The sequence below is a fragment of the Aotus nancymaae genome, unplaced genomic scaffold (assembly GCF_030222135.1).
Source record: "Aotus nancymaae isolate 86718 unplaced genomic scaffold, 86718_ANA_hifiasm-v0.15.2.pri h1tg000001l, whole genome shotgun sequence".
Taxonomy (NCBI): domain Eukaryota; kingdom Metazoa; phylum Chordata; class Mammalia; order Primates; family Aotidae; genus Aotus; species Aotus nancymaae.
This window is the reverse complement of record NW_026988412.1, coordinates 7650970-7673598: the sequence shown is the minus strand read 5'-3', so window position 1 is coordinate 7673598 and position 22629 is coordinate 7650970. Positions and strand designations below refer to the sequence as shown.

The 22629-nt window shown below is 42.5% G+C and overlaps 1 protein-coding gene across 1 annotated transcript; it reads left to right on the top strand.

The window, feature by feature from the left end:
• Positions 1-81: 81 nt before the first annotated feature.
• MGME1 (mitochondrial genome maintenance exonuclease 1) lies at positions 82-22423 on the top strand. Its single transcript, XM_064376919.1, has 5 exons — positions 82-290; positions 972-1552; positions 7255-7474; positions 19481-19613; positions 21256-22423. Exons 2-5 carry the CDS (start codon positions 1036-1038, stop codon positions 21415-21417), a joined length of 1032 nt encoding a protein of 343 aa, XP_064232989.1. The 5' UTR covers positions 82-290; positions 972-1035; the 3' UTR covers positions 21418-22423.
• The last annotated feature ends 206 nt before the right edge of the window (positions 22424-22629 follow it).

Below are 22629 nucleotides of genomic sequence, written 5' to 3'. Positions count from 1 at the left end.
TCAGCCCGAGTCCAAGATGGCGGCCAGCGCTGACGTCACCAGATGTCGTGAGAGCAGAAGGGCGCGATTTGGAGGTGCCCGCGCTCCGGAGACTCCAACTCTTCCGCTCGGAGGTGGGACTCCCTGCCGCTAGCTGGTCCTCGGTGGGGCGTGAGCGCCGCGGGGCATTCTGGACCCGCTTTGCCTTAGGCTGTGCCTAACTTGAAACCAAAGCGCGGGACGGGTGAAAGTACGGGACGCAAGAAGTTGCTCGCGCCCTAGGAGTTAAGCGAAGTGTGGTGGCTTCCGAGGTACCGACCCTTGCTGTAGGCTGGGCTTCTATTTAAGTCGTCTTTTCCCTAATCCAGACTCTTGCCCCAGGGGCCACTGCCGCACTGGCCCTGCCAGGGGTCCGCACTCACCGCTGAGCGGGAGGCTGCTTTCTGCGGGTCACAGTAATGGGACCTCAGCGCCGCCACCAGCTCTGACCTGCGGCGAGCCACTGGACACTCCAACCCGATTTCCACGTCTGTGCAACGGGCTCATTCTAGACCAAAACTAGAGGATGTGAGGACCAAATGGGAAGTGTCCACACAGAATACTTAGAAGCGAGCCTAGTGCCTAGGAATCAGTGGTTGTCTGTCACCTAGGACTGTGTGGCAGTCATGGGACGGGCTCCATCTTTGTGTTTTTCTGTGTCTCGCACACGCCTCCCTTCCCAGGCGTCACATTCCTGCAGATTAGACACTGGGGACATCTTGCCCCAAGCTGTCTAGTAATTCGCATTTAATATGTGCTGGTCCTTCGGGTATTGAGAGTCTTTATTTATTTATAAATTTTTTTTTTTTTTGGGGGGGCAGAGTCTCGCTCTGTCGGCTTTCTCAAGAAAGGGCTCTGTCCAAACATGTCAAAAAAGTTCACTGAGTACAATTTTGATGTGCAATCACATTCTGATGCAGCTTTCGCTTTGATGGTTCTTTTCTCTCTAATAGGAATACAAACATAAAGGCCCTCGACCGTTGCAAACAGACTACAGAAAAGTGAAAACAAATCTGAATGAAGATGAAGTTTTTTCAGACCATCTGCAGGCAGCTCAGGAGTTCAAAGGGGTTTTCTGTGGAATCAGCTACCCTTGTGGCTTTCTCTACTTCCTCTTACTCATGTGGCCGGAAGAAAAAAGTGAACCCATATGAAGAAGTGGACCAAGAAAAATACTGTAATTTAGTTCAGTCTGTCTTGTCATCCAGAGGTCTTACCCACACCCCAGAATCCTTGTTGGAGGAAGATGCTTTACTCTATGGACCTGTAATCAGGCATAAGCCCCCAAAGCAAAATGAGGACACACGAATGCCACAAAACTGGTTTCCTATCTTCAATCTAGAGAGAAATGATAAATCAAATGCAAGTGATCCTTCAGTTCCTTTGAAAATCCCCTTGCAAAGGAATCTTATACCAAGTGTGACCCGAGTCCTTCAGCAGACCATGACGAAACAGCAGGTTTTCTGGTTGGAGAGGTGGAAACAGCGGATGATTCTGGAACTGGGAGAAGATGGCTTTAAAGAATATACTTCAAGTAATTATCTCAAATCTTGTTCTGTATGTTTACTGTGTTTTCTAGAATAGAGAGCAACAGTGTCTTCTTTTTTTTAACTTACTAGCTAGGAACTCCTTTCAATTAGTAATTAACATTAAATAGCACTTCATGTGTCTTAACTCACTTGACCCTCATGACAGTCCTGGGAAATATAGATATTATCCACATTTTACAGATGAAGCTAAAATAGATCAAATAATTTGACTAATACATAAAGTCACTTGTTTTATCAGCTACCAACAATATTAAAATTGCTTTTTGTCTTTGATGATGGAAAAAAGTCAGTCACCTGAATTCTAGTTGTTAGCTAGATACTCTACTTAGAATCTAGTAAATACCCAGTGCCCTACTTATTAGTGTAAACTGATTCGTAAATTTAAAGACCCAGCAGCAGGCCAGAACGCACGACCTGTATTTAGACCTTGGTAAACTGAAATAATCAGAGGTTCTTGATAAGTGTCTGAGAATAAATACACTTTAACCTTCAACTTCCAATTTACTCAACTTGGACAAGTGAGGAGAATAGCTTCCTTAATTTATTTTATTTATTTATTTATTTATTGAGACGGAGTCTCACTCTGCTGCCCAGGCTGGAGTGCAGCGGCTCAATCTTGGCTCGCTGCAACCTCCGCCTCCCGGGTCCTAGCGATTCTCCTGCCTCAGCCTCCTGAGTAGCTGGGACTACAGGTGTGTACCACCATGCCCGGCTACTTTTTTGTATTTTTAGTAGAGACAGGGTTTCACTGTGTTAGCCAGGATGGTCTTGATCTCTTGAGCTTGTGATCCACTCACTGTGGCCTCAAAAAGTGCTGAGATTACTACAGACGTGAGCCACCGCGCCCGGCCACAAACTCTTTTATTTTTAAGAATAGTGTACTGACCCTTGTGCCTCTATTTAAGTTGTCTTTCCCCTAATACAGACTCTTAAAACTATGTGTGTGGGCAAGTGTGTAACACATTAAACATGTCATATGTTCTAAAGAAAAATACTAACTACATATAAGTGGTACTGGATATAACAAAAAACAGTCAAGACCTTAGCTCCTTATAACATTCCTCAGCTGTGTGGGGTAAGGATTATATATGCAAGAGCTAACTCCCTCCCCGAGATAGTTAATTAGTAGCAACCACCAAAGTTCCTCTGCTTTCCAAGCAAGCAACATAAAAATCTTTTAATGGCATCTTACAGTTTTTCATTTGTACCACGGAAATTTAGAATTGAGTTTCCTCATGAGAAGTTATTTTCCTTAAACCAGGAATATCACAACTGAAATTACTGATAAGAAATGTATTATTAAAAGGTAGAAACCTGCTGGGACACGTGGGACCCTAGGGCCTGTAGCTCTTGGCATAAAGTAAGGAAGTGCACCAGAGAGGAATTTCTATTTGGAATGTGAATGAGCCCCACTAGCCCAGGCAGAGAGAAGACTGGGTTTTTTTCATAGTCAGCTTTGTTGATCTAGATTAGCACCTAGCTGTGTTTCTCAGTTAATTCAGTAGCAAACTTAAGAAATGAGCAGAATCACTTTTTTTTTTTTTCTGGAGACAGGGTCTCACTCTGTGATCACAGCTCTCAGCAGACTTGACCTCCTGAACTCAAGTGATTCTCCCATCTCAGCCTCCTGAGTAGCTGGGATCACGGGTGCACCACCATGACTGGCTTATTTATTTATTTATTTATATTTTTTTGAGACTGGGTCTTGCTCTGTCACCCAGGCTGGAGTGCAATGGCACATCTTGGCTCACTAAAACCTCTGCCTCCCAAGTTAAAGTGATTCTCTCCTGAGTAGCTGGAATTACAGGTGCATGCCACCACACCCAACTAATTTTTGTGTTTTTAGTAGAGGCAGGGTTTCCCCATGTTGGCCAGGCTGGTCTCAAACTCCTGACCTCAGGTGATCTGCCCGCCTTGGCCTCTCAAAGTGCTGGGATTACAGGCGTGAGCCTTCACTCCCAGGCAATTTTTTTATTTTTTGTAAAGATGAGGGTCTCCCTATGTTGCCCAGGCTGGTCTCCAACTCCTATCATCAAGATGCTCCCACCTCGGCCTCCCAAAGTATTGGGATTACAGGTGTGAGCCACTGTGCCCAGGCAGAATCACTCTTCTTAAGAAAATGAGTATTAGTAAGCAATGGATTCTGAAAGAAATAAGGGGATAATTAGTGTCATGGTGAAAGAAAGAAAAAGCATATCAGAGCTCACTAAATTGATTAATGGGTCTGGAGGAAACTAAATCCCAAACCCAAGAAGGTGGCACCCAAGAAGAATTACATTTAAAAAATTAAAAAGATTTTTTGTAATGAAAAATGTTGGATCAATAATTTAATTTCTATCCAGTCTTTTCAAAGGTGAGAACATAGAAATGTGTCCAGAGCTGGCATTCTTCCAAATACTTGAGCAGTTTCCCAAGCATCAGTTCACCTTTTGAAGACTGGCAGGAATGAGAGTCTGACTTACACTGATTTGTATTTTGTGTATAAATACACACAAAGGGCTGGGATTCAGATTTTAGTTTTTAGCCGGGCTTGGTGGCTTATGCCTGTAATCTCAGCACTTTGGGAGGCCGAGGCGGGCAGATCACCTGAGGTCAGGAGTTCAAGACCAGCCTGGCCAACATGGTGAAACCCCAAGGATAGATTTTAGTTTTTATGTTTTGCTATACTGATTTAATTCTGAAGTATTAGCCATCCTGCCAGTTCCATCATCAGAATACTGGAGATGCTTGAAGGTTTATTTAGTGCACTTCATATACTAGGACTTGAAACATTTCACTATTACTTTGAGTGAGTAAGCAGACCTATATGCTACATGAAGTAAATCTGTTCTGGAATCATTTTTTATTTTTATAAATTGAATCATGTTGAATGTTCTGAGCCTTAGAGTCTAAAGGATCCTGTAATCTAGGTTTTCATGTTTGTGATCATGCGTATGTGAAGAACATAGCCAGGGGTAAGTTTGCAGCTAGAATTGAATGGTCTTTTGGCATGGCATTTGCTAAGTTTTTTTCTTCCTGTTTTTAACATGTTTATCTTCTGCTTCATTAAGCTAGTGTGTAGATAAATGCTACACTTCTTTTTCCTAGGCTTTAATTCCATCAGTCATAAATTTCTTATAGATCTTTCATGGGTTAATAATTTCAATTGAGCCAAGTAAATTTGGGGTAGAATAACTTAGTTCCTAAATTGAATTTTATTTAACTCTAAATTTTTTCAGAAGGGATTCCATTTTTTGCCAATAATAGAATTGACATTTCCAGCTGGGTGTGGTGGCTTAACGCCTGTAATCCTAATACTTTGGGAGGCTGAGGCAGGCGGATCACTTTCAGTCAAGAGCTCGAAACCAGCCTGGCCAACATGGCAAGACCCCGTCTCTACTAAAAATACAAAAAAATTAGCCAGGCATGCTAGTGGGCACCTATAATCCCAGCTGCTCAGGAGGCTGAGGCAGGAGAATCACTTGAACCAGGGAGGCGGAGATTGCATTGAGCAGAGATCATGCCACTGCACTCCAGCCTCGTAAAAAAAGAACTGACATTTCTGTCTTTGTAAAAAAATACTTGAAGGCCATTTGCAGTGGCTCACTCCTGTAATCCCAGCAGTTTGGGAGACTGAGATGGGAGAATTGCTTGAGGCCAGGCATTCAAGACCAGCCTAGGCAACATAGGGAGATCCCATCTCTCCAAAAATATATTTTTTTTAATTAGCCAGGCATGGTGGCACATGCCTGTAGAGGAGGCTGAGGCAGGAGGATTGCTTAAGGCCAGGTGTTTGAGGTTACAGTGAGCTATGATTGAGCCAGTACATTCCAGCCTGGGTGACAAGTGAGACCCTGTCTCAAAAAAAAAAAAAAACTTGACAAATGTAATATGGTTTAATATTATCTCATTAGATAGGTCACTTTCCTCCTTTTCTGTGGGTCTCTCTGCAGGCATGTTCCAAGCATGTGTATTTCCTTCTGTTTCTGTATTTATCTAATTGGTGATTGGTGATGTCCAAGATTGCCTCATTCGTGCTATTGTGTGGTAGATTGGAAAGAACACAGATTCAGCTGCCTGTCCAGCTTTTTGCTTTGGGGCAAATTAACAGCACTGCCTAGTGGGACAGGGCCTCATTCATTAAAATGGGGGTAACTATCCTTATCTTGCTGGATTGTTGGGTTTGAAAATTAAATGATGTTTTGAAAGCTCCAAGGCCATTGCTTAGCATAACAGTGCCCTCTCTTTGTTTCTCTCCTCTTACCAAGAAACAAGTGAATATTGTTTTGCATTTCTTGAATCTCTTTGTGTTCCTTTTTTTTTTTTTGAGACAGAGTCTCGCTCTGTCACCAGGCACCAGGCTGGAGTGCAGTGGCGCGATCTCGGCTCACTACAACCTCTGCCTCCTGGGTTCAAGCAATTCTCCTGCCTCAGCCTCCCTAGTAGCTGGGCCTACGGGCGCATGCCACCACTCCCAGCTAATTTTTGTATTTTTAGTAGAGACAGGGTTTCACCATGTTGGCCAGGATGGTCTCAATATCTTGACTTCGTGATCCGCCTGCCTCGGCCTCCCAAAGTGCTGCGATTACAGGCGTGAGCCACCACGCCAGGCTGTGTTCCCTTTTTTAAAATGTATACGAGGAAGGGGCTTAACTATGCAAGCACTTGGAGGCCAAGGAGCACTGAAAATGAGGAGAGGGTTCAAAAATCAAGTTAGATCCTGGGATGTGCTGACAAATCCAGACACTGCAGTTCTTTCAGAGAACCTGGGGACAAAAAGTAAGGCTTGGACCTCCGAAAATGAACATACGGGAAAAATAATGTGTCCTTTTGGTTAATGAAATATCCCTTGTATTCACATATTATAAAATGTTAGGAAGAGTGAAAATGTATCCTCTTACAAGCCATACATCAGAATTCTAATAATCTGAGGCTAATTATTAAAATATTACATGTTAAATATTAAATGTTAGAGTTAAAAAAAAGTATATGAGGGAAAAAATTTGAGGACACAGCTGAATTTTTCAGGCTGTTCCAACGCTCAAAAAAAGTATAGGAGAAGAATGTCACATATTTTCCTCTTCCTCCCCCTCCAAATTCCACAATATCCAGTTTATTCCTTTTCATTTTTGTGTGCCTTATTTTCCATTCCTTGCTTGTCACTAATCCTGTTAGTAAAAGGATCCCCCCACCTATGTTCATTATTAAGTTTTGGTCTAAAAAGAACTGTAAACAGAAGCACAGTTCCCTAGATTTCTAATGATTTTTTTTTAATCACAGCCAGTTAACTTATTAAATTGGGCACTTAAACACATAGTACCATAAACTGGGTGTGGTCCTGTAGCCTCCAGATCTTCAATTCTGACTCTGGCCTAATTCTCCTAGAAATACTTAATTTTAATTCATTTTATTGCCTAACGATTGTATTAATAATCCCTTTGGTTCTCAAAGTATATTGTGTTTCACAAGAGGCTGAAACTTGGTCTTAGGGATTTCACTTAGAAATAAATAACTGTTAAGTGTACCTGGACTTGAGAAAGAAAAAAAAAGAAAGAAATAATTAATTTTTCTGTTTGTTTTTCATGAGAACATGGTTTAAAACTAATTAGTTTTTCATTGTATTGTTCAGAGCGTTTTAGAGTACTTGTTTTTTAGTGTTAGCGTTGTTTGTGTTTCCCCCTTCCCTTTCCCCTGATTTTCTTTTCAGACATCTTTTTACAAGGGAAACGGTTCCATGAAGCCTTGGAAAGCATACTTTCACCCCAGGAAACCTTAAAAGAGAGAGATGAAAATCTCCTCAAGTCTGGTTACATCGAAAGCGTTCAGCATATTCTGAAAGATGTCAGTGGAGTTCGAGCTCTCGAAAGTGCTGTTCAACATGAAACCTTAAACTATATAGGTCTGCTGGACTGTGTGGCAGAGTATCAGTAAGTATGAGATTGTTTCCATACAGTGTGGAGGTGAATTAATACAAGAGGGTGCCTGTCAAAAGGTGTGCCTGTAGATACTGCAGCCTCCGTCTCTTTAATGTCCAAACCTTTGTGCTAGGTAGAAGAATTGGCAGGGGCAGGGTTGAGAACAGGTACAAGGAGAAGAACCACATAACCTTTGTCATCCAATATTCCAAAATCATATTGTTTGTTGGAGAAAGGTATACTCTTTGTTTGTTTTGTTTTGAGACCAGGTCTCTCTCTGTCACCCAGGCTGGAGTGCAGTGCCGCCATCTTGGCTCACTGTAACCTCTGCCTCCCAGGTTCAAGCGATTTTTCTGCCTCATCCTCCTGAGTAGCTGGGATTACAGGTGTGTGTCACCATACCTGGCTAGTTTTTGTATTTTTAGTAGAGACGGGGTTTCACCATGTTGGCCAGGCTGGTCTCGAACTCCTGACCTCAAGTGATCTACCCACCTTGGTTTCCCAAAGTGCTGGAATTACAGGCATGAGTCACCACACCCAGCTAAGACTTTTCAATATCCCTAACATGGCCTGTTTGCCAGCCTGTCCTTCCCCTCCCCCAAAGCAAGGTACCTGCCATAAGATCCAATTTCATTCCTGCGTTTTCTTTCCTGTTTTCCTAAAGATAGCACCATGATCTGTTGGTTCTGAAAATCAACTCTCTTCCTGGCTTCCAGGCAATGCTTGACATGAATCATGGATCAGAGCTCTGAACTTACTACAGTTTCCTGTGGTTTTTTGTTTTGTTTTGTTTGAGATGGAGTCTTGCTCTGTCCCCCCGGCTGGAGTGCAGTGGCGCCATCTTGACTCACTGCAACCTCCGACTCCCAGGTTCAAGTGATTCTCCTGCCTCAGCCTCCCGAGTAGCTGGGACTAACGCCCAGCTAATTTTTGTATTTTTAGTAGAGATGGGGGGTTTCACCATGTTGGCCAGGATGGTCTCAATCTCTTGACTTCATGATCCATCCACCTCAACCTCCCAAAGTGCTGTGATTACAGGTGTGAGCCACCTCACCCTGCCCTGTGGTTTTTATATTGTAGCTGTCTTACTGTTTTTCTCAGGTACTTCAGAGTCCAAGTGTTACAGGAAAAGGGTCCTGATCCAGACCCCGAGAGGGTTCTTGGATCTCATGCAAGAAAGAATTTACGGTGAGACCAGACACAGTGGCTCATGCCTGGAATCCCAGCACATTGGGAGGCCAAGGTGGGTGGATCACCTGAGGTCAAGAGTTCAAGGCCAGCCTAACCAACATGGCAAAACCTTGTCTCTACTAAAAATACAAAAATTGACCGGGCACGGTGGCTCACGCCTATAATCCCAGCACTTTGGGAGGCCAAGGCGGGTGGATCACGAGGTCAATAGATCGAGACCATCCTGGTCAACAAAGTGAAACCCTGTCTCTACTAAAAATACAAAAATTAGCTGGGCGTGGTGGCGCGTGCCTGTAATCCCAGCTACTCAGGAGGCTGAGGCAGGATAATTGCCTGAACCCGGGAGGCGGAGGTTGCGGTGAGCCGAGATCACGCCATTGCACTCCAGCCTGGGTAACAAGAGCGAAACTCCATCTCAAAAAAAAAAAAATACAAAAATTAGCTATGTGCAGTGGTGTGTGCACGTAGTCCCAGCTACTTGGGAGGCTGAAGCATGAGAATCACTTTAACCCAGGAAGCAGAGGTTGCAGTGAACCGAGATGGCGCTACTGCACTCCAGCCTGGGCAACAGAGCAAGACTCTGTCTCAAAAAAAAGAAAGAAAGCATTCAGGATGAGTCTGCAGTGCAAAGTAAAAGCAGGTTTATTAAGAAAGTGAAGTAGTCTGGGCACGGTGGCTCACACCTGTAATCCCAGAACTTTGGGGGGCCAAGTTGGGCGAATCATGAGGTCAGGAGTTCAAGACCAGCCTGACCAAAATGGTGAAACCCTGTCTCTACTAAAAATACAAAAAATTAGCCATGAGTGGTGGCGAGCGCCTGTAATCCCAGCTACTTGGGAGGCTGAGGCAGGAGAATTGCTTGAACCCAGGAGGTGGAAGTTGCAGTGAGCTGAGAATGTGCCACTGCACTCCAGCCTGCGTGGCAGAGCAAGACTCTGTCTCAAAAAAAAGAAATACAGTAGTGAAAGTGTAGCTACTCCACAGACAGAGCAGGGTGTTCCTGAAAGTAAGCTGAGAAAGACGTCCACCCTAGGTATAATGCTTAGATACATAAGATAAAAAAAAGATCATGGGGAGATGTGCTGTGCTAGAAGGGTTTGTGATACAGGAGTAACTTTTTAATTACTATATTTTGTAAGAATTGATATTACTTTAAAGCAAAATTAGGAATACCTTGGTTCCCCAGATATCAGGGTATCTGGACACTCCCAAGTCTGGGTCTGTTTAGTAAACATTATTAATTTGTTCCCTTAACTGTAGCATCTAGAGGCTAGGTATGCCTAACTTTTTGGGAATGCAGCCCAGCAAGTCCCAGCTGCATTTCCTAGCCCTCACTCAAGATAGAGTTGCTCTACTTCCAACACCTCTGACACAAGGGTGGCTGCAACCAGCAGGTACCCCAATCCAAATAAGGCAAGGGAGCACTAAGAACAAGATAGGGAGAAAAATCTGTTCATGTAAACCTTGGAGCGCTAGTTAAAATATAAGTTTAAAAGCTTGTCCAGGCCCGGTGTGGTGGCTCACACCTGTAATCCCATCACTTTGGGAGGCTGAGGCAGGCAGATCATGAGTTCAAGAGATCGAGACCATCCTGGCCAACATGGTGAAACGCCATCTCTACTAAAAATACAAAAATTAGCCAGGCTATCCTGTAGTACCAGCTACTCAGGAGGCTGAGGTGGGAGAATTGCTTGAACCCGGGAGGCAGAAGTTTCAGTGAGCCAAGATTGCGCCACTGCACTCCAGCCTGGTAGACAGAGCGAGACTCTGTACAGCCCAACACAAATTCATAAACTTCCTTAAAACATTATGAGATTTTTTTTGGTATTTATTTATTTTTAGCTCATCAGCTATTAGTGTATTTCATGTGTGGCCCAAGATAATTCTTCCAATATGGGCTGGGAAGCCAAAAGAGTGGACACCCCTAATAGTCTGGAAACTGTTTAGACCACCTAATGGTTTTATACAACTGCCTCATCTCTGAGAAGAGCCCTGTGTACCAAGAGATTTAATAGACTATTTTTGGCTGCCCTTTAGGTTAATCTAGGAAGCCATATAGTTACCTCCACCCAAGGCCTTATAAGAAGTTCCTGACACCCAGTGCTTGTCATAGAGACGAGAAAGTATGTCCATAGCACTGTTCTTTGTTTTTTGCTCTTTAAATCAGAGCACCAACATTGGTAATATGAACATTTTTGAAACTAAGGTTTTTTGTTTTTTGGTTTTTTTTTGAGATAGAGTCTCTCTCTGTCACCTAGAGTTTGGTGGGTGCAGTCTCAGTTCACTGCAACTTCCACCTCCTGGGTTCACGCAATTCTCGTGCCTCAGCCTCCCCAAGTGGCTGGGACTACAGGCACCTGCCACCACACCTGGCTAATTTTTTGTATTTTTAGTAGAGATGGGGTTTCGCCATGTTAGCCAGGCTGGTCTCAAACTGCTGACCTCAAGTGATCTGCCCAAAGTGCTGGGATTACAGGCATGAGCTACCACACCCGGCCTAGAATTTTTTTTTTTTTAAAGACAGGGTTTTGCTCAGCTGCTCAGGCTGGAGTACAGCTCATTGCAACATCCTCCTCCCAGGCCCAAACGATCCTCCCACCTCAGCCTCTTGACTAGCTGGGACCACAGGTGCAAACAACCATGCCCAGCTAATTTTTTTGCGTGTTTTGTAGAGAGGGCGTTTTGCCATGTTGCTCAGGCTGATCTGGAATTCCTGAAGTCAGGCTGCTTGTCTCCATCTCCCAAAGTGCTGGGATTACAGGTGTGAGGCACTGCTTTTGAGACAGAGTCTCACTCGGTCACCCAAGCTGGAATTCAGCGATGCAGTCAGGGCTCACTGCAGCCTCTAACGCCCTGGGCTCAGGCTATCCTTCCACCTCAGCTTCACCACACCCAGCTAATTTTTCTACTTTTTTGTAGAGGTGGGGTCTCACCATGTTGCCCAGGCTGGATTTGAACTCCTGGGCTCAATTGATCTGTCACCTCAGCCTCCTCAAGTGTGGGGATTACAAACATGAGCCACCATGCCCAGCCAATTTTTTTTTTTTTTTCTTTTGAGACAAGAGTTTTTGCTGTTGTTGCTCAGGCTGGAGTGCAATGGCGAGATCTTGGCTCAATACAGCTTTCGCCTTCCAGGTTAAGTGATTCTCTTGTCTCAGCCTTCCAGGTAGCTGGGATAACAGGTGCCTACTAACACCATACCCAGCTAATTTTTGTATTTTTCATAGAGACGGGGTTTCACCCTGTTGGCCAGGCTGGTCTCGAGCGCCTAACCTCAGGTGATCTGCCCACCTTGGCCTCCCAAAGTGCTGGGATTACAGGTGTGAGCCACTGCACCTGCCCCGCTGAATTTTTAATGGGTAATGTAAACACTCTGTTAATTCAGGCAATTAGGAATAACTTCCCACACTGTATTGAACCTCTGTTTAAAAAGTTCCTGTGTTCCTGAGATATTTTATGACCATATGTACAATCATTTGTTCCCACACTTATTTTTAAACCAAGATACTGTACCCTGCTTTTTTCCACTTAAAAAAATTATTTTAAAAAAACCTTGAGATCTTTCCTTATTAGTTTATATAAATCTGAAACACTTTTCTCATGTAATAATTTTCTACCACCCAGAATTAATAGTTAATAACACTGTTACATTTGCTTCCAACTTTTTTTTTCCTTGTTCCTATGCTTATTTGGAGATCTTTTTTTAAAGAAATAGAACGTTACAGATTAAGCCCAAATTCTATTGAACCACCTGTGGCCAAAGGTGATCACTGTTTTAAGTTTGGTACTGTGTCTTTCTAGTCTACCTCCTATGCTCATTTTTGTTTCTTTTCTTTTTTTTTTAATGACTAATGGTCCATGACACAGCATCACGAGAACCGGAGAACATGTGCCCTTTATACTCTTAGCACACACATAATACTATGTATCATACACACGCACGGGTATTTCACACAGAACTGTGAGAGTCACAATATACAGACATCTCTAGATACACAGTATCACAAAGCTGGTAAGATATGAGACACAGGAGCCAGCTGCTTGAGTTTGGATTCTGACTTTTCATCTTGACCTTAGGTTAGTTACTTAGTCTATCTCAACTTACTCATCTTTAAGATAAGACAAATGGTAGTACCTGCCTCATGGGGTTGTTATAAAGATAAAATGAGATATTCCTTGAACACTGCTTAATGCATACTACCTATTCAGTAGACATTGGCATTATTGTTTTGATTTTTTTTTTTTTAATTTTTTGTAGAAACAAGTCTTGCTGTGTTGCCTAGGCTAGTCTAGAACTGGGAAGGAAGTGATCCTCCCACCTCAGCCTCCCAAAGTGCTGGAATTACAGGCATGAGCCACCTTGCCCAATCTACTACTCTGTGTGTGTGTGTGTGAGACAGAGTCACACTCTGTCGCTCAGGCTGGAGAGCAGTGGTGCAATATGGGCTCACTGTAACCTCTGCCTCCCGGGTTCCAGCAATTCTCCTGCCTCTGCCTCTTGAGTAGCTGGGATTACAGGCGCCCACCACCATGCCTGGCTAATTTTTTTTTTTTTTTTTTTTTTTTGTATTTTTAGTAGAGACGGGGTTTTGCCATGTTGATCAGGCTGGTTTCAAACTCCTGACCTCCGGTGGATCCGCCCATCTTGGCCTCCCAAAGTGCTGGGATTACAGACTTGAACCACCGCACCCAGCCCTACTTCTCTCTTAACTCGTTTTTGATATTCTTTTGTATGAATGAGCCATATTCATTTCCCTATTGGGAACATTTGGGTTATTTCTAGTTTTCCACAATTACAAACAGTGCTGTGGCAAATGTGCCTCCTTGTATACTACAGAGTTGTTCAAGGGAGATGGACAGATTCGTTTGTTTTTGTTTTTGTTTTTTCTTGAGATGGAGTTTCACTCTTCTTACCCAGGCTGGAGTGAAATGATGTGGCTAACTGCAACCTCCGCCTCCTAGGTTCAAGTGATTCTCCTTCCTTGGACTCCCAAATAGCTGGGATTACAGGCATGCACCACCACGCCCGGCTAATTTTGTATTTTTAGTAAAGATGGGGTTTCACCATGTTGGCCAAGGTGAAACCTCATCTCCTGACCTCAGATAATCCACCCACCCTGACCTCCCAAAGTGCTGGGATTACAGGCATGAGCCACCATGCCTGGCTTGTGTGTTTTAGATGTGTGATATATGCAGTTAGAGTACATTTAGTTGGTCTGAAGTAGACTTAGGTATGAGTACTTCTTAAATCTCCCAGGCACTTGTCACTTGCACCTAGGATATTAAGCCATTGCTGTCCTGTACTTTTGTTAGGTAAATTGCTGGGTCAAGGGTATGCATTTTAAATTACCAAGGATATGAGTGAATACATTTAACAATACAGCGTTAGTAATTTTGATAACATTGTATTTTTAATCTACATTTCACATAAGTGAGGCTGAGCATCTTTTAAGAGCTATTTGTGAACTGTTAATGCACTTTTAATTTGGGTTTACACTACTACAATTTATAAAAATGTTTTTGACTGACAATAATTGTATATATTTATGGGTTACAATATGATATTTTGATATATGTATACCTAATGGAAAGATTAAATAAGCTAATTATCATATCTATCACTCCACCTATTTATCATTTTTTGGTGGTGAGAACCTTTAAAATCTCTTCTAGCAACTTCTAAATATATATTATTATTAACTATGGTCACTGTGCTGTGCAACAGATCACTAAAATTTATTCTTCCAACCTAACTGAAACCTTGTACCTTTTGATCAGCATCTCCCCTTTCCCCTTCCCTACTCCCCATCTCTATTCTCTTGTAATCACCATTCTACTCTCCCTACTTCCGAGTTCAACTTTTTTAGATTTCACATATAAGTGAAATCATACAGTATTTGTCTTTTTGTGCCTGGCTTATTTCACTCAGCAAAATGTCCACCATGTTCACCCATGTCACAGATGACAGAATTTCCTTGTTTTTAAAGGCTCTGTAGTACTTTCTATTGTGTGTATGTGTGTGTATACATATGTATCTCCACATTTTCTTTATCCATTTATCCCTAGATGGACACTTAGGTTGTTTCCACGTCATGGCTGTTGGGAATAATGCTGCAGTGAACTTGGGATTGCAGATGTCTCTTCCACATACTGATTTTAATTCCTTTGGCTGTATACCCAAAAGTAGGATTGCTGGATCATATGGTAGTTCTGGTTTGTTTTTAGATGTTTTAGTTTTCTGAGGAACCTCCATGATGTTTTCTCAAATGGCTAAGCTAATTTACATTCCCACCAACAGTGTACCAGGGTTCTCTTTTTCTGCATATCCTCACCAACACTTTTGTCTTTTTGATAATAGCCATTCTAACAGGCATAAGGTAATAGCTCAGTGTGATTTTGATTTGCCTTTCACTGATGATTAGAGATATTGAGCATTTTTTCATCTATCTGTTGGCCATTCATGTCTTCTTTTAAGAAATATTCGTTTAGCTCCATTGCCCAGTTTTTAATCAAGTTACTTGTTTTCCTACTATTTAGTTGTTTGAGTTCCTTACATATTTTGGATATTATCCCCTTTTCAGATGTATGATTTGCAAATATTTTCTCTCATCCTGTGGGTTGTATCTTCATTCTGTTAATTGTTTCCTTTGTTATGCAGAAGTTTTTGATGCATTTGTGTGTTTCTGCTTTTGTTACCTATGCTTTCAGGCTTCTATCTGAGAAACCATGGCTCCGATCAGTGTCGTGGAGCTTTTCTCATGTTTTTTTTCTAGTAGTTTTACAGTTTCAGGACTATGTTTAAGTCTTTAATTTTAAGTTGCTTTTTGTTTATGGTATGAGATTGAGTACGATTTCATTCTTATGCAAGTCGACATCCAGTGTTCCTAACACAATTTTCAAGACATTCCCCATTGTTTGTTCTTGGCACCTTTACTGAAAATTAATTGACCGTAAATTCATAGATTTGTTTCTGGGCTGTCTGTCCTGTTCCACTGGTTTAATGTGTCTCTTTTTATGCCATTATCATGCTGTTCAATTACAACAGCTTTACCATATACAGCCATGTTCCACATAACAATGTCTCAGTCAATGACAGACTGCATGTACAACAGTGGTCCCATAGGATTATAATGGAGCTGAAGACCTCCTGTCACCTAGTGACGTAATGTTATAGTTAAACGTACTACTCGTGTTTATGGTTATGCTGGTATAAACAAACCTACTATTCTACCAGTCATATAAAAACAGCACATACCATTATGTACAGTACAGTATATAATTGATAATGATAATAAACAACTATTAATGGCTTGTGTATTTACTATGATCCTAACCCTGTGTAGGCCTAGGCTAATGTGTGTGTGTCTTAGTTTTTAACAAAAGTTTTAAAAGTAACAAATAATTTTAATAATAGAAAAAGCATGCAGAATAAAGATATAAAGAAAGAGGTGGAGCATGGTGGCTTACACCTGTAATCCCAGCACTTTGGGAAACAGACAGGTGGATCACTTGAGGTCAGGAGTTCAAGACCAGCCTAAGCAACATTGTGGAACCCCGTCTCTGCTAAAAATGAAAAAAATTAGCTGGGCATGGTGCACATACCTGTAATCCCAGCTACTCAGGAGGCTGAGGTGGGAAGATTGCTTGAACCCGGGAGGTAGGGGTTGCAGGGAACCAAGGTTGCCTCACTGCATTCCAGCCTGGGTGACAGAGTGAGACTTTGTCTCAAAAAAAAAAAGGAAAATATTTCTGTATAGTTGTATGATGTGTTTAAGATAAGTATTATTATAAGAGTCAATAAATTAAAGAAGTGGCTGGGCACGGTGACTTACGCCTGTAATCCCAGCACTTTCGGAGGCCAAGGTGGAGAGAGTACCTGAGATCAGGGGTTTGAAACTAATCTGGCCAACATAGCAAAACCCCGTCTCTGCTAAGAATACAAAATTAGCCAGGCGTGGTGGCACATGACTGTAATCCCAGCTATTTGGGAGGCCGAGGCAGGAGAATCACTTGAACCTGGCAGGCGGAGGTTGCAGTGAGCCAAAAGCATGCCATTGTACTCCAGCCTGGGCAACAAGAATGAAATTCCATCTCAAAATTAATTAATTAATTAAAGAAGTTTACAAAGTAAAAAAGTTACAGTAAGCTAAAGTTAATTTATTATTGAAGAAGGAAAAACATGTTTTATAAATTTAGTGTAGCCTAAGTGTACAGTGTTTATAAAGTCTGCAGTAGTCTGTGGTAATGTCCTAGGCCTTCACATTCACTCACCACTCACTCACTCACACAGTCGCCCAGAGCAACTTCCAGTCCTGCCAGCTACATTCATAGTAGGTGCCCTGTATAAGTGCACCATTTTTTATCTTTTATACCATATTTTTACTGTACCTTTTCTGTTTAGATGTGTGTAGATACACTAACGCTTACCATTGTGTTACAGTTGGCTGCAGTATTCAGTACAGTAACATGCTGTACAGGTTTGAGCCTAGGAGCAAAGGTCTGGGTGTGTAGTACTGTCTTCCCTAGGTTTGTGTAATATACTCTGTTTACACAATGACAAAATCGCCTAACCACGCATTTCTCAGGACATATCCTCGTCATTAAGCTACGCATGACTGTACTTTGAAATCAGGGAATGTCATGCCTCCAGCTTCGTTCTTTTTACTGAAGATTGCTTTGGCTATTCTGAGTCTTTTTTGTTTCCATGTGAATTTTAGGATTTTTTTTCTATTTCTGTGAAAAATTATGATGGAATTTTTTTTGAGATAGGGTCTGGCTTTGTTACCCAGGCTGTTGTGCAGTGATGCAGTCTCAGCTCATGGCAAACTCCACCTCCCAGGCTCAAGTCATCTTTCTACCTCAGTCTCCCAAGTAGCTGGGACAACAGGCTCCAGCCACAACACCTGGCTGATTTTTTGGTATTGTTTGTAGAGACAGAGTTTTACCATGTTGCCCAGGCTGGTCTTGGACTCCTGAGCTCAAGCAATCTGCCTGCCTTGGCCTCCCAAAGTATTGGGGATTACAGGTGTGAGCCACCATATCCGGCCTGCCATTGGAATTTTGATAGAGATTGCATTGACTCTATAGATTGCTTTGCGTAGTATGGACATTTTAACAATATTAATTATTCCAGTACATAACAGGATATCTTACCATTTATTTGTATCATTTTCAGTTTCTTTCATCAATATTTTACAGTTTACAGAATGCTATTAATTTTTTTTTTTTTTTTTACATTTATCATGTTCTACAATTACAGTACATTGCTGCAAACAGTGGTCTGTGGCAGAAATATAGCACGGTGGCTCATGCCTGTAATCCCAGCAGTTTGGGAGGCCAAGTCGGGTGGATCACTTGAGGTCAGGAGTTCGAGAGCAGCCTGACCAACATGGTGAAACCTCGTCTGTACTAAAAATACAAAAATTAGCTGAGCAAGGTGGCGCACACGTCATCCCAGCTACTCAGGAGGCTGAGGCAGAAGAATCACTTGAACCCAAGAGGCAGAGGTTGCAGTGAACCAAGATTGTGCCACTGTACTCCAGCCTGGGTGACAGAGTAAGACTCCCATCTGAAAAAAAAAAAAAAAAAAAAAGAACCAAGAATGGCAGCCTCCTAGAGTTACTGGAGCCCTTTCCTCAATTACAGAGATTGTCAAACTTGGCAATATTACAAAACAATTATAAAGACAATAAAATTATCTCTAAGCCTGCACTGTCCAGTAGAGTAGCCACTAACCTCCTATATCTATTGAGCATTTAAATCTGATCAGGCCAAACTAAGGTGTGCTGTAACAATATACAAACTAGATTTCAGTGACTCGGTACAAAAAAAGAATGTAAAATATTCCATTAATAATTTGTTATGTTGATTACATGTTGAAATGATATTTTGGATATGTTAGGGTTAAGTAAAATATTAAAATTTCACCTGTGTCTGGGTGCAGTGGCTCATGCCTGTAATCCCAACACTTTGGGAGGCTGAGGCGGGTGGATCATGAGGTCAGGAGTACGTGACTAGCCTGACCAACATGATGAAACCTGGTCTCTACTAAAAATACAAAATTAGCCAGGCGTGGTGCCATGCACCTGTAATCCCTGCTACTCAGGAGGCAGAAGTTGGGGTGAGCCGAGAGCATGCCATTGTGCTCCAGCCTGGGCAACAGAGTGAGACTCCGTCTCCAGGAAAAAAAAGAAAAATTTCACCTGTATTTTTTTCTCTTCTGTGATGTGGCTACTAGAAAATTTTAAATGACACATGCCTCGCATTTTCTTTCTTTTAGCCAGTGCTGCTCTAGACTGATTCTTCATGAGTTGTAACTGTCTAGAGCTATAGTGACATGTAAGTAATGTACATGCTATAGTACAAAATCTCCCTGTAAACTGCTGATTGTGAAATTGAAGTCATGAAAGACAGATTGAACCGGTAGTCCTTTGAGAGTCACCAGTTATTAGTCCACTCCCTGTGCTCCTTTTGATACTTGCATTTGGCAAGTGTAAACCCCACCAGGATAGTGGAAGAGGGGAGGAATCCACTGGTTATTTGATGCAAAAGAAAAAAAAAAAGAAAAAGTGGTGGGGTACGCTTGTAGTCCCAGCTACTCAGGAGGCTGAGGTGGGAGGATCACTTGAGTCTAGCAGTATGAGTCTAGCCTGGGCAACATATGAAACCCCATCTCTTAAAAAAAAAAAAAAAGTAAAAAAAAGTGGCGAATAGGAGCAATAGTCATTGGGTGACAGGTAACAAACTATATGTCAGAGGAGGGTTAACCTAGTAGGGATTTTCAGTTTGATCTATTACCTACAAAGTATTCCTGTGGTTTCTCTTTAGGGGCAAGCTGTGTGTGATTGATTGGAAGACATCAGAGAAACCAAAGCCTTTTCTTCGAAATACATTTGACAACCCACTGCAAGTAGTGGCATACATGGGTGCCATGAACCATGACACCAACTACAGCTTTCAGGTCAGGACACTGAGCCTCTGCTTAAAGCTTTGCTCAATGCTTACTTGTCAACTGTAACTCCAGCTGGGTGAGGTGGCTCACACCTGTAATCCCAGCACTTTGGGAGGCTGAAGCGGGTAGATCACTTGAGGTCAGGAGATCAAGACCAGCCTGGCCAACATGGTGAAACCCCGTCTCTACAAAAATTCAAAAACTAGCTGAGCATGCTGGCTCACACCTGTAGTCCCAGCTACTCCAGAGGCTGAGGCACGAGAATTACTTGAACCAGGAAGGTAGAGGTTGCAGTGAGCCAGGATTGTACCACTGCACTCTACCCTGGGCAAGAGAGTGAGTGTTTCAAATCTGTCTCAAAACAGCAACAAAACTATAACTCCTTGGTTGCAGGGAGGAGGAGAAAAATTGTTTTAAAAAGTTTAAAATATATATATATAACTTCTTAGGGTTTTACTCTCTCTTTTTTTTTTTTTAATCTCTATTTTTATCCCACTACTTGATCTGTTCCTTGTTTCTCTCCCACTTAAAAAAGCACTTTTTGGCCGGGCACAGTGACTCACGCACTCTGGGAGGCTAAAACAGGCAGATTGCTTGAGCTCAGGAGTTCAACCAGTCTGGGCAACATAGTGAAACCCCATCTCTACAAAAACTCATAAAAATTAGCTGGGCATGGTGGCACGCACCTATGGTGCCAGCTACTTGGGAGGCTGAGGTGGGAGGATTGCTTGAGCCCAGGAAGTGGAAGTTCCAGTGAGCTGAGATTGCACCACCGCACTCTAGCCTGGGTGATAGAGCAAGATCCTGTCTCAAAAATAAATAAATTGGCTGTTCACAGTGGCTCAATCCTGTAATCCCAGCACTTAGAGAGGCCAAGGTGGGCAGATCATCTCAGGTCAGGGGTTCAAGACCAGCCTAGCCGACATGGCGAAACCTGTCTCTACTAAAAATACAACAATTAGCCAGGCATGTTGGTACATGCCTTTAGTTCCAGCTACTCAGGAGGCTGAGACAGGAGAATCTCTTGAACCCAGGAGGCAGAGGTTGCAGTGAGCCAAGGTCACACTACTGCACTCTAGCCTGAGCAACAGAGCAAGACTCTGTCTCTAAATAAATAAATAAATAAATAGCACTTTTTGTCCAGGTGTGGTGACTCATGCCTGTAATCCTAGCACTTTGAAAGACGCTGAGGTGAGAGGCCGAGGTGGGCAGATTGCTTGAGCCCAGGAGTTCCAGACCAGCTTGGGAAACGTGGCTAAACCCCATCACTATGAAAAATGCGAAAAATCAGCCAGAAGTGGTGGTGCCCGACTTAGTTACTCAGGAGACTGAGGTGGGAGGATCACCTGAGCTCGGGAAGTTGAGCTGTGGTGAGCCGAGATTGCGCCATTGCACTCCAGCCTGGACAATGGGAGTGGGACCCTGTCTCAAAATAGAAAAAAAAAAGCACTTTTCCACTCTTAAGTGTTTTATCTGTCATCTTTGTGTTCTTGTGTCCTGGTGCAGTCTTTGATCAACCCACCTTAGAAATTGAGTTAGGATGTAGCCTGTAGATTTTTTTCTACTGAGTTTGCCCTGGAGTAAGAAGGAAGTGAACCTAAACTCTGGACCTGCTATAGTGAAATGAGAATTGCCCTGTGTTTCCTCCTAGGTTCAGTGTGGTTTAATTGTGGTGGCCTACAAAGATGGATCTCCTGCCCACCCACATTTCATGGATGAGGAGCTCTGTTCCCAGTACTGGGCCAAGTGGCTTCTTCGACTAGAAGAATATACAGAAAAGAAAAAGAACCAGAATATTCAGAAACCAGAATAGGGAACAGGATGCTATTTGGGAACATTCAGCACCTTCTCACAGTTTGGGAACATATACTGCCGTTTACTGCAGTGTAAAAATGAGGTACCACTAGGTCTGAGTGCTACACGAACACAATAGAAGTATTAATTTGTTGAAATGTATTGCTACCAACAAGACTGAAAAGCCTGAAAAGTCTAGATATAAAGAGCTAGACTTCGGCACATGAAATCCCAGCTGTGCTACTCTTATTTACCTGAAAGGAGGACACGCAGGATGGACAGTCACACTGGTGACTCTTGGACTCCTTTGAGAGACCTTTTTGTGTCCCAGGCAGAATGCCCAGTCTTTGCGCTGAGATTAGAAGGCAGTGAGGCTGAGGGTGCCAAGCATTTCCCCGGGGTTCACCAGAGGGGAAGGGGCCACACACCCCCAGGTACGTGCAGGGAGGACACATCAGCCAACTACCGCTGCCAACACCAGTGCCTAAGACTTGTTTCATACAGTGGGCTTTTCTGTGTATTTCAGTTGGGAAAAGCTTATATTTAACCTTTTAAGAAAAATAAATACATGATTATTTAGCCTCAAGTAAAGTTGCTGTCTATAAAGCCAGGATATTCACCATGTCGCTGGCAACAGGCCTTGGCATAACACCAAATAACCCCCAGAAGTAGCCAGATCCCAGTCTGAACATCACAATCGTAAGTGTGTTAGTGCTATTTCTGGCATAAGTCAACGGATCATGTAGGTAGAATCAATTATTGATTATTGTTTGTGGTGTTTTTCAGCTGTAGAGGAACTATAAAATCCATTTGTTTCTATTTGATAGGTAATAAAAATGATCAGTTGTCACTGGGTTTGGGAAATGTAAGTGCCCATTTCAGCCCTGGGGAAGGGCTTTCTGTCTTACGGAGTGAGTCCGTTAGCATTTAAGTTATAGTTGCTGCCTTGAAATAGTAGGCTGTTACAATGACTTCTTTGGGTAGCCATTTTCATAAGAAATAAAATACAAGATATGAGCAATGAAGCTTTTGTTTTAATTTTATGTGTTTATAGGATAATTTTATGAACCTGGAAATTGTTTGCACTTTGTTTATAATTCAAAATTTTACCACTGTCCCAATAGCTTTGGTGAGAGTTCTATGTAAATCCATAAAAGAAAGCGTCCTCACTAAGCTCTCAGCCATGTCACCTGGCAAGGAAGGCAAGATTGAGGTGGGAGAGAGGAGGATT